Raw genomic sequence first — 12,428 nt, forward strand, 5'->3', positions numbered from 1 at the left:
TATGATATATAACCTAACTGCCCCTTAAATCCATAGCTCCTAACCCTGACAGTGTATGTCGGTTACTTTTTGTCAAATAGACACGAACTAGAGTCACTTGAGGAGAACATCTCAGCTGAGAAGATGCCTCCATCAGATTGGCCTGTATGTCTATGGGGCGTTTTCTTGTTGATTGTGTGGAGGGCTCAACCCAGTCTGGGCGTTGCCACTCATAGGCAGGTGGGCCTGGGCTTTGTAAGAAAAGTCATTGAATAAACCAAGAGAAGCAAACTAGTTAAGCAGCATTATGGCCTCTGCTTCAGTTCCTGCCTCCAGGCTCCTGCTTCCAGCTCCTGCCCAGGCTTCCCTCGATGATAGACTCTAACCTGTAGGATGTAATAAACCCTTTTTTTTCCAAGTTGGTTTTGTCAGTTTTTACCACAGCAAACAGGCAGCAAACTAGGGCACAGTGTATCCACTGCCACCTAGTGCTAACGAGCCTCACCTTCCCTGAGAAGGTCCCAACATACCTCAAGACCGTTTACCTTTCAAGGAGCCCATGGGGAACCCATGCACATTTGTCCTATCAAACAGTGGAATGTGAAGCAGGCAGCAGGTGACAGTTCTTTCCTTGTGCTGATGAGAAGTACCAGTCACTGTGCCCATATGGCTCCAAACATTTTCCTCCTGTTCCCCTCCTCCTATGACCCTGTACTCATAAATATCTTTGACACAATACATGGTGGTTTAGGTATATGGGTGTTATAACGGAGAACTACCAGTGCCCTTCACACTCACTTTCCTCCTGGGAAGTCAACTATACTATATTCCCCATCTTCCCATGGAGTTGTGTGTCAACAGGTAATGGAGGTGAGACGGTTGCTTAATAATGAAACTGCTGCTTCCAGACTTAATTTTTTTTTTCTTTTTACCCCTCTTTGGTTTTTTCAAGACAGGGTTTCTCTGTGTAGCTTTGGAGACTGTCTTGGAACTTGATCTATAGACCAGTCTGGCCTCAAACTCACAGAGACCTGCCTACCTCTGCCTCCCAAGTTTCCACATTTTCCAACTTGATGCACTGGAGCAGAGGTGCCTAAATCCCTGAGCATCACCAAAACTGGAGTCATTTACCTGCTTTAGGTTTCATTTAAGTGAGAAATACATTGCTGTTTTCCTGAGGCACTAATAGTCTCTTAAAAGCCCTTTGAGTTGAAGGGGACAAAGCACCTATAAAGAAAAGTATACAAAACAATATTTAACTCTGATTTATCACAAAGCCACTGATAATCACCCAGATTATGTAGCAGAAGGCTGTTATCACCTAAAGCCACTTCCCAAACACAAGCAGCTTTTGTGTGTGTGGTTAGAGTGTTAGAACTTTTTTAAAACCTTTATTCTTCTCGCATGCCTTACATTCTGACCACAGTTTCCCCTCCAGATCAACTCCACCTATTTCCCCAAAAAAAAAAGAAAAAAAAATGGGGGGGGGGAAGCAGGCTTCCCAGGGATCTACTGAGCATGGCCTAACAAAATACAATAAGACTAGGCGGGGCTGGAGAGATGGCTCAGAGATTAAGAGTACCGACTGCTCTTCAAGAGGTCCTGAGTTCAATTCCCAGCACCTACATGGTGGCTCACAACCATCTGTAATAAGATCTGGCAATCTCTTCTGTGTACATAATAAATAAATTAATCTTTAAAAAGAAAAGACTAGGCACAAACCTTCATATCAAGGCTGGACAACCCAGTAGGAGGAAAAGGGTCCTAAATGCTGGCAAAGGAGTCAGAGACAGCCCCTCCACCTCTACACACACACACACACACACACACACACACACACACACACTCCTATTGTTGGAAGTCCCATAAGAACAAGCTACACAACTGTAACATATAGGCAGAGGACCTAGCTCAGACACATACAGGGTCTCTGCTTATTGTGTCAGACTCTTTGAGCTACTACTATGAGCCCTGCTTAGTTGTTTCTTTGGCCCATGTTCTCCTGGTGTCCTTGAACCCTCTGACTCCTACAATCCTTCCTCCCTCTCTTCTTCAGGCTTCCCCTGGCTCTGCCTAGTGTTTAGCCTGTCTATGCCACCATTGCCTCAGCATGTCTTGCAGGAAGGACAGATTGTAGGTCGAAGGTTTTGTGCCTGGGTTGATATCCCTGGATTGATGCTATGAGCCTTGCTTGGTTATAAAAGATGACTAGTTTGGGCTCCATATCCCCCATTACTAAGAGACTTCACTTGGATCCCTCTCGTAAAGTCCAGGGAGTTTCCCCTGCACTAGGTTTCTATATCGCCCCCCAACATCCCCCCAATTCTGTCATCTCTCCCAGTACTCTTTCCCTCCATCCCTCCCACCTACCCCCTCCTGATCCCTCCTGTTCCCATCCCCACCCACTCCCAGTCCACTGGTAAAATCTGTTTTATTTCCCTTTCTCTGGGAGATCCATACATCCTCCCAAGATTTAAAAAAAAAAAAAAAAATCAGTAGCCCTCCTATACACAAATGACAAACAGATTGAGAAAGAAATCAGGGAAACAACACCCTTCACAATAGCAACAAATAATATAAACTATCTTGGGGTAACTCTGTTGTGTTTTAAAAATGGCGAGGAGTCATACCATACAACATGGCTTACGTGGGAGGTTTAGTGAGGGGAGGGGAAAGAAGGGACAGAGAAGGGGGCAGAGACCGGTCCTTGGGGATGAGAGCAAAGGAAGAGAAAGAGAACGAGATGGGATGTGGGCAAGGCCCTCCTTTTATAAGGAAACGTAGTGAATGCGCACAGAGAGTGCTCTTAGTGGCTGCAGCTGAGGATATATCCTGTCAGGACCCAAAGGGCAGGCCAGTACCCATGCCTAAATGAAATGCTAACAAACTCTAACCAAGCAAGTGAAAGACTTATATGACAAAAACTTCAAGTTTTTGAAGAAAGAGATTGAAGAAGATATCAGAAGATGGAAAGATCTCCCATGCTCATGGATTGGTAGGAAAATGTACCATAGTAAAAATGGCCATCTTACCAAAAGCAATCTACAGATTCAGCAAATTCTAACACAAGTCTTTAGAGACCTTAAAAGGACAATATTCAACTTCATATGGAAAAACAAAAAACCCAGAATAGCTAAAACAATCCTGTATAAGCCAGGCAGTTGTGGTGTATGCCTTTAATCCCAGGGAGAGGCAGGTGGATCTCTTTGAGTTCAAGGCCAGCCTGGTCTACAGAGTGAGTTCCAGGACAACCAAGACTGATTCACAGAGAAACCCTGTGTCTCGAAAAACAAAACAGTCCTGTATAATAAAAGAACTTTTGGAGGTATCACCATCCCTGATTTTAAGCTCTACAGTTATAGTAATAAAAAAAAAAAAAAAAAAAAAAAAAAAAAAAAAAAAAAAACCTCACAGTATTGGCATAAAAACAGGTTGATCAATGGAATCAAATAGAAGGCCCAGACATAAATCCACACATCCATGCACATCTGATTTTTGATAAAGAAGCCAGAAATACACACTAGATAAAATACACTGTGGTGCTGGTCTAACTGGATGTTAGCATGTAGAAGATTGCAAATAGAACTGTATCTATCACCCTGCACAAAACTCAAGTCCAAGTGGATCAAAGACCTCATAAAACCAGACACACTGAACCTGGTAAAAGAGAAAGTGGAGAATAGCCTTGGATGCATGGGCACAGGAGACAACTTCCTGAACAAAACACCAATCAAGCAGTCACTCAGATCAACAATAAATGGGACCTCATGAAACTGAAAAGCTTCTGTAAGGCAAAGGATGCTGTCAATAGGACAGAACAGCAGCCTACAGAAAAGATTTTCACTAACCCCACAACTGATAGAGGGCTAATATCCAAAATATATAAAGAACTTGAGAAATTAGATCAATAAATCAAATAATCCAATTAAAATGGGATGCAGATCTAAACAGAATTCTCAATAGAGGAATCTTAAATGGCTGAGAAACACATAAGGAAATGTTCAACATCTTTAGCTGTCAGGGGACTGCAAATCAAGACTACTTTGAGATTCTGTCTTACACCTTTCAGAATGGCTAAAATCAAAAACACAAGTAACAGCTCATGCTGGTGAGGATGTGGAGCAAGTGGAATACTTCATCGCTGGTCTGAGTGTAAACTAGTAGAGCCACTATGGAAAACAATGTGGAGGTTCCTGAGAAAATTGGGAATGGATCTATCTCAAGACCCATCTATACCATTCTTGGGCATATAACTAAAGAATGCTCCATCCTACTACAACAACACTTGCTCAAACATGTTCATTGCTGCTTTATTCATAATAGCCAGGGACTGGAAACAACCTAGATGTCTCTCAACCAAAGAATGGATAAAGAAAATGTGGCATATTTACACAAAGGAGTATTACTCAGCTGTTAAAAACAATGACATCCTGAAATTTGCAGGCAAATGGATGGGGTTAGAAAATATTATCCTGAGTGAGATAACCCAGCCCCAGAAAGACAAAATGATATGTGCTCACTTATAAGTGGACATTAGCTGTTAAACAAAGAACAATCATTCCTCAATCCACAGACCCAGAGAGGCTAAGTAGCAACTTTCTTTTCTTGCTCCCACAAAATTTCCATCCTTACTCAATGTTATTTCATTGGTCTTCTACGTAGTCTTACCACTTAAGCTTCCATATCTAAATAGCATTTCCATGTGTCTAGCTTTTTTTACTCATCCCTTAACATGCATTTGTATCGAGCTCAACTGTATTAATTTTTATTAATGTGAATAAACCACAATTTAGTGATTGCTTAAACTGTTAGTGTACTTATGAGGAGTGGCTGGGCCATCTTTTCAAGAAATAAAAGCCCAAAATATTGATTTAAGCCAATGTGGTAATTTTAAGACTTCTTTTTTATTTTTTACATTTTTTTCTTTCATTTGGAAGGAGCAGTATTACATGTGTGCCATGGTGTGTATGTGGAAATCAGAGACATTTGTTGGGAATCTCTTCTATCTTGTGGTTATCAGGGATTCAACCTGGGTTGTCAGTCTTAGAGTCAGGTGCCTTTAGCTACTAAGCATCTCACCTCCAGTGTTATTTTTTTCCCTGTCAATATAGTTTGAGAGGGACTCTGATCACACTCAGAGACCCAACTAATGGAGACAGTATCTCAACATATGCTCTTGTAGTCACTGAAGCAAGAAAAGGGAACAAAGCCAATCCTTTCTGCTCCTATGTAACTGACAAAAACAATTACCAGTGTGAAATATAGCTTCATAGATGGTAAAAAGCAAACAACCCCCCCAAAACCTCTAACCATTCTCAAAGGGAAGAGAAATAATATTTGTGCACTGTCTAGTAACTGCTGTGGGATGTTCTGTATGTCAAATATGTTGCTCTGATTGGTTAGTAAATAAAACACTGATTAGCCAGTAGCCAGGCAAGAAGGATAGGCAGGACAAGCAGAGAAGAGAATTCTGGGAAGTGGAAGGCTGAGTCTGAGACACTGCCAGCTGCTGTGATGACAAGCAGCATGTGAAGATGCCGGTAAGCCACGAGCCACGTGCCAAGGTATAGATTTATAGAAATGGATTAGTTTAAGATATAAGAACAGTTAGCAAGAAGCCTGGCACGGCCATATAGTTTGTAAGCAATATAAGTCCCTGTGTTTACTTGCTTGGGTCTGAGCGGCTGTGGGACTGGCGGGTGATAGAGATTTGTCCTGACTGTGGGCCAGGCAGGAAAACTCTAGCTACAAGTAACTATTCCAAATTATTTCTGATTTGTCCTTCCTGCAAATAGTGACATTTGTGAAAAAAATGTTTTAATGTCTCTTCTTTGTATGTATGTATTCTTACCAGGAATAGAAATAACCAAGAATATAATTTGTTTATATACATAAAATGTAATCTCAGATTTGTAGATAATTCTATTTACAAATTTTATTTGGAAACATAGTCTCTTGTAGCCCATTCTGACCTTGAATGCACTATATAGCGGAGAATGACTTAGAATTTCTGATCTCTACCTCCCAAGTGCTGAGATTATAGGTGTGTACCACCATGCCCAGTTTTATGAGGTGCTTGAGATCAAACTCAGCATTTTGTGCATGTAGGCAAAAACTACCAACTGAGTCACATTTTCAGCTCCAAAATTAAATTTTTAAAAAATCCTTTTACCAAGGATAGTTCATTTAGTCCATATATTATGGTTTGAATATGTTGAAGTCCTGATCCCAAATGATGGTGTTATTTTGAGAAATGATAGGCACTTTAGATTTTAGGGCATAACTGAAGGAAGCAGGTCACTGGTGATATAACTTGAAAAACATATCTTGTCTCCAGCTCTTTCCTCTGTCCTTCTCAGCTTCCTATCATGAGGTGAGCAACTTTGCTCCAGTTCATGCTCACTGCCTCAGTCTCTTCACAGGTGCACAGCAATGAATCATCAACTATTGAGATTCTTGCAACAATGAGCTGATAACACCTTCTTTAAGTTGTTTATTTAAGATATTTGTCATGTTGGTAGAAAGTCTAAATCTATCCTGGAGAAGTAAGGTTGTTATTGTGATTAAACCTGACTTTGTGGTTCTTTGGGATTGGTTTGGGAGAATTTGGAAAAGTGCAGAGTTACAAACTAGAGAAGTGCCAGAATGTTGTTAGAAATGCTTAATGGGCAATTCTGGTGAGAACGCAGAGGGCCAGAATGCTGATAGGAGACAATAAAGATGAGAAGAAGGTCTCTCTTGGGGAATTGGATTACAGACCATTCATTTTTAATCCCAGCAAAGAACTTGTTTAGATTTTAGTAGTATCCTGAGTCTTTGCATGAGGGTGAATTTAAAGGTTCAGACTAGTTAATACAGCAGAGGACATTTCAAGGCAGCCTGAATTAAAAGGGCATGGTTTTTGCTAGCTGCTTTTAGTCAATTTTATAGCAAGAATGTTTTCCAAAAGTTTTCTAAAATTTGAAAATCTTTCACTTAGAGCAGAAAAAAAAACCTTTAAAGTTGAAGCCAAGAGGAATGTGGTTGTTGAAGAGATTAGGGCCATTAAAAAGAAACTAAGTAAGCCGACTCATGCCTTTAATCCTAGCACTTGGGAGGCAGAGGCAGACAGATATCTGTGAGCTCCAGGCAATCCTGGTCTACAAAAGTGAGTTTCAGGACAGCCAGGTCTACATAGAGAAACCTGTCATGAAAAAAAAAAAAAAAAAGAAAGAAAGAAAGAAAAAGAAACTAAGTAGACTATGTGTGATTGTGCATATCTACCAATGCCAGCCAGCACTTGGTAGCTAGGAGGCAGGAGGATCAAGAATTCAAGATCAACCTCAGCTATATAGCAAGTTGAAGTTCAGACTGACTATATGAAACCCTGTCTCAAAAGATAAGAGGTTAAAGCAGCAACTCAGTGGTTAAGAGGACTTGTTGCTATTGCAGATGACCTGGGTTTGATTCCTAGAATCCATATGTTAGCTCACAACTTTCCATAACACTAGTTTCAGAGAATCTAATACCTTCTCTGACCTTCACAGGACTAGGCATGCATGTAGTGCATATATACATACATGCAGGCAAAACACTCATGCACATAAGATAACCCCCTAAACCAAACAGTCAAATATTTGGCATCAGAACAACAGAAAAGTACCTGAGGGTTTCTCAGGAATTGGCTAGCTGCCACCCTTGGTAGGCACATGGATATAAAGGTTTTAATTCATTCGAAAGACTTTGCTTTGAGAAGTGTTCACTTAGGAAAGTGCCCCCCTGTTTTCATCCATCCAGGTGTTCAGAGGCCATTGAAGAGTAGCTACTGCTTGAGCTAGCAGCAGACCTTGGCATTGACCATGTGATGCTGGAGTTTCAAGCATGTAGAATGTAAGAGTTGTGGAATTATAGGCTTTCCCTCTCTATTTCAGAGGAGAGTCTAAAAGGCCAATGTATGTATGGTAGGACCAGAATCCCCACAGGAAATCTCTGACAATGTGTAAAGTTGTAATAGTGAGTGGAGCTGCAGAGGACACTCCAGAAAGTTAGAGAGGCCATGGACATAGAGCATCTGCCATGGAAAGCCTCGGTGAGTGGAGCAAGGTCTAGAGAAGCCAGCACGTGGGCTGCAAATGGTAAGGCTTTAGTGGTGGGGATGGATCCATGCACATTTAAGTTCATATCATTTCACCACATACCCAGAGTACTTTTGGGAATGGGCTGTAGGACTAAATGTTTGTCCCGCTAGGTTTCACTCTTACTCTGGTCTAACCTTTCTTTGGTGTCTGTCTATTCCACCCTCTTAGAATGGAAATGTTTACTGTGTGTCATATTTTAGAATATTTCTTGAGTTTTATGGGGGTTTATAGTTAAGAGTTTAGGTCTGAGGAAATTGAACGTGGATTTTTGAGAAATGCATTTTAGCTAGATATTGTGGTGTGGGCCTCTAATTTCAGCATTTGGGGAGCTGAGTCAGGTGCATCACAAGTTTGAGGCCAACCTGGAACACAGCAAGAACCTGTTTCAAAACAGAAAGGCGGGGAGCAGTAATATGCATTTGGCATTATAAGAATAATATGACCTTTCGAGATCCCGTTGTGGAGTGGTGAAGTTTAGATATGATGTATCCCCCAAACGAATGTATGCACAGAAGGCTTAGTCCAATCCTGGTAGCACTATGAGAAGCTGACTGGATAATGAAGGTGCTAATTTCAACAATGGATAAATGGACTATTAAAAAGAATGGCCTAGAAGGAGGTCCCTGGGGAGGGTGCTTTCGAAGGGCATAACATGTTCCTAGAACTTCCATGGGACAGGAAATAGATCCCAAGGAAAGCAGGAGTTTTACCCTGAATAGCCTCATCGGTGCCTGAAAGAACCCTTCATATAGAGAAGTGCTTGCTCAGTTGGTTATTATTGAATGAGTGAGGGGTCGTGCATTGGCCTTTGTTTTGGGTATATGATTCATTTGGAGAATGTGGTAAGGCAGAAGTGGGACATTCCAATAATGCTGCTAAATGCCTTAAGCAACTTTCAAATAATGTTCTCCATTTAAAACTACCCACTAAATATTTAATGCAAGTGCTGAGACCACAGTAGAAAGCTGAGCAAGGAATCAGAATTCTGTGTAGCTATTGCTAGGTTTCCCTATCCCCTTGTAAACAGCACTAAAAGCAGGCTCCTGTACCCAGAGAGTACCCACAGCCTTTGCCCCTCTTGTTTTGCACATGTCCCCCTTCTTCCTCTATCAGTGGCATCCTTTCCCCTCCATGTGCCACATTGTGTACTCTGTGCATACTGCAATCTTCTTCCAAATCCCAGAAGTCATTCCTGACAGCACTACAGCTTTATTTTGGTGGGGGCTCAGGATAAGGTTGGGCTGCACACATGGACTCTCCGTTGGATACAGGTGTCAGGGCTGAGCTTCGTGGGTAGTGGCAAGTGCATTAGGATGTTCTTGCTATGCAGCTTGGTAGTGCCAAGGGGCCCGGTCATGTATACAGGACAGGAGTACACACCCAGGCCAGCTGAGACTGGTGCAGCCTTGGTCCCAAGGGCTTGTGTGCTGACGCTGACAGGAGGCAGAGGGCTGGGTTGACTGGAAAAGCTGTCCTGCAAGGCCCCATCCATTTGGTCCCACTCTGCATGCTGGAGCTGTAACCCGATCAGCAGCAGTCCCATCTCAGGAACTTTGGGATTTGGGCCATTCTCAACCTGGGGGGTGCCAGAAAAAAGGCAAAGCTATGAAGATGAGAGTCAGATCAGAGTCAGGGTCAACAGGATGGGGTATAATCAGATACTTAGAGGAGGTGGAATGGGGAGCAGAAAGGGTGATGTCAAGATACCCGGATATGCAGAGGGTGGTTGTTCAGCTCCTGACGTTTAGGTGGGAGACTGCCAGAGCCAGAGCCTTGGTTACCAGGAAGATTGGGACTGGGCACCGAGGACTCCAGGACAGCCTCCCAACGCAGTGCCAGCAATAGACGACGAGGATGGCGAAAAGCTGACAGGTGAAATATGCGCTCTGGTTCATTGGCATTTTCGCTCGTGTCACTGTCCAGGTAGCGAATCAACAGGTGCCCACGGCGGGACAGTTGTCGCAGCCATTGCCAGGGCAGCTGTGGCCCAGCAGGCGCATGAGGTCTCCAAGGCCGAGGTAGGCGTCCAGCCCAAAGAGCATGGGCCACTGCTGCACAGCGGCTGGAGGTGCATGGGGTCTCACCCTTCAGCTGCTGCAATAAGCAGTCAAGGTCACGTTGCAGTATGCTCACCAGCTGCCTCAGTTCCAGCACCTCTGTCTCTAAGAAGCCCTCCAGAGGCCGGTGGGCAGTGGGCCCCAGCACCGCCCAGGGGGTGACACACTGGCCTGATCGAGTACGGTTGGTTAGCAAAGCCTGAAGTGCCACCAGCCTCTTCTTGGCTTGCACCAAGCGTTGCCGAAGTCGCCTTTCTTTACGCTGGGTGCTTCCTCCGCCAGCTGAAGGAACCCATGTGGGTGAACACTGCTGCAGCACATTCAGGAGAGCACGACTCTGGCGTCTCAACAGCCAGGACTTGGGCCCTTCATTCAGTCCACAAACACGAGGTTCAGCTGGTGTGGGCAGTAGACGCATTCGGGCCTTGCACTCTGTCATGGCATCTAGCTTCCCTAGCTCTTGGAATTGGAGGTGAGAAACAAAATAGATTGTCCCCACCAGAGCCAAGGAAGTAGGCCTTCCTCTGACCCAATAATTACCAACATTGCCCTCTCATACCTTCATTGGTATGGATATTATCCACACTCCTGTGAGGACTGCAGTACAATGCACTTTTCCCCATCCTAGGGTGGACATTTGCCTGAAACTTACCTGGGCTAGGCATCAGAGTGGCCAGCAGATGCTGAGGTGTGTGTGGCTGGACCCAGCTTATGCTCCTGGGATTCAGACAAGCTCGTGTCAGGCTAATCAGGGCCTCTCTGTCCTCTGGGTCCTCCAAAGAACCTCCATAGAAAACTGAAGCTGTAGATGAAATCAGAACTTCAGTCCTTCCAGTTTCTACCACCCCTCAAAACAAAATTGTGTGTTTATCTATCACATGTGTCCTGGCCTTCAGACTTCCACACCACCCTTTTCCAGGTCTTCTGGGGGCCAATCACCATATGGAAGACAGGAGGAGAACCTCACCAGCCAGGTCTAGCAAGGCAGCACTGGGGTTACTGAGACTGGCCCACAGACGCTCTTGGATCTGAAGAATGTTGGTCAAGGTTACTTGACTCCTGGGTAGGAGTACAGAGAGCACAGTTTTAATAACAATATACTGAGGACTCTCACATCTTTTCTTCAGTGCAAACCTCTCTCCTGAGCTCTAGACTTATGAGGACTCACTAGACATTACTACTTTACACCCCAATACAACTTGCTTTCTATTGCAATAATCATTTCCCCTATAAAACCTATTCCACCTCTTAGCCTATTAAGAGGTATTGTCAGCCACCCAGTTGTCTAAGAAGTCTAGGAGTCATCCTTATTCTTCACCATATATTTATTCTTGACCTCTATTCTGACTACCACCCTAGTCCTTACCACCTATATCATGATCTTTTCCTTAGAGCCTCCTTAAAAGGTGTTCTTTTTCTCCAGGCCCACCCCCTCTGTCTATTCTTCACATTGCAGCCTGGGTGATGCTTTAGACAGATAGAATCAAGTTTCCTCTCCTATTTAACGCCCCCTGCCCCCGTCCCTGGCTTCCTGATGTCTGCAGAATGACCCAAGGCCCCTTGCCATGGCCCTAAAAGCCCTTTGTGATGAGCTTCATTTTTCTCTACTCCATCCCCATCATGTCCACCTCAGCTGCACTGAAGTCTTTCCCTCTGCTTCAGAAAGCCCTGTTTCTATCTAACTAGCTTTTGCTTTTAAGGTTCAGTTCAAAGTGAGATTGCAAACAAAGTCCTTGGAGAAGACTTCCTTGCCTTCCCCTTGCCTTCACTCTTTGGAGGTTCCAAAGATCAGTTTTCTCATCCAAGCATATGGAAGGTACTCAGTGTTTGCTGGGTGACTGAATAGGACTGGTGGATCCCTCACCAGCGCCCCCTGTGTGCTTGTAGCTTTATCCCATAGAGCTGTCTGTGTAGTAGGAGACCATGCAGGAGGAACAAAGGTAGAGTCTGGGTGAGGGGTTGCCTGCAGAGTCCTTGCTGGGAATCCACACTGTCAATCAAGATACGGCCCAGTTCTAAAGACTGGTCCCAGAAAACAGTCATGGAGTGATGGGTCAGCACCCCTGTGGAGGAAGCAGAGTCCTGAGTCAGTACAGTACAATCACTCTCCATCCTTAGGACTTGATAGCTCATAAAGGGATGCTTCTCACCTGGCAAGGAAGCACTGGCCTCAGTAGATACAATCAGCCAAAGACGGAAATCTCTGTGGACAGTAGACACATTCTTGCTTTCTTGTTCAGCTAACAGTTCCGAGTCTGAGGCCACTAAGTTTAGA

The 12,428-nt window shown here is 43.9% G+C and overlaps 1 protein-coding gene across 1 annotated transcript in view; it reads right to left on the reverse strand.

Annotated features, from left to right (window-relative positions):
- Window positions 1-9,285: 9,285 nt before the first annotated feature.
- The window catches only part of Dnhd1 (dynein heavy chain domain 1), a 74,435-nt gene continuing 71,292 nt past the window's right edge, over window positions 9,286-12,428 (reverse strand). Inside the window, 6 exon segments of the mRNA XM_059269286.1 lie at window positions 9,286-9,672; window positions 9,804-10,612; window positions 10,806-10,955; window positions 11,121-11,212; window positions 12,018-12,216; window positions 12,304-12,417. Coding sequence (XP_059125269.1) covers window positions 9,322-9,672; window positions 9,804-10,612; window positions 10,806-10,955; window positions 11,121-11,212; window positions 12,018-12,216; window positions 12,304-12,417 — 1,715 coding nt within the window. The 3' untranslated portion in view covers window positions 9,286-9,321.

This window comes from Peromyscus eremicus, chromosome 1 (genome assembly GCF_949786415.1).
Source record: "Peromyscus eremicus chromosome 1, PerEre_H2_v1, whole genome shotgun sequence".
NCBI lineage: Eukaryota > Metazoa > Chordata > Mammalia > Rodentia > Cricetidae > Peromyscus > Peromyscus eremicus.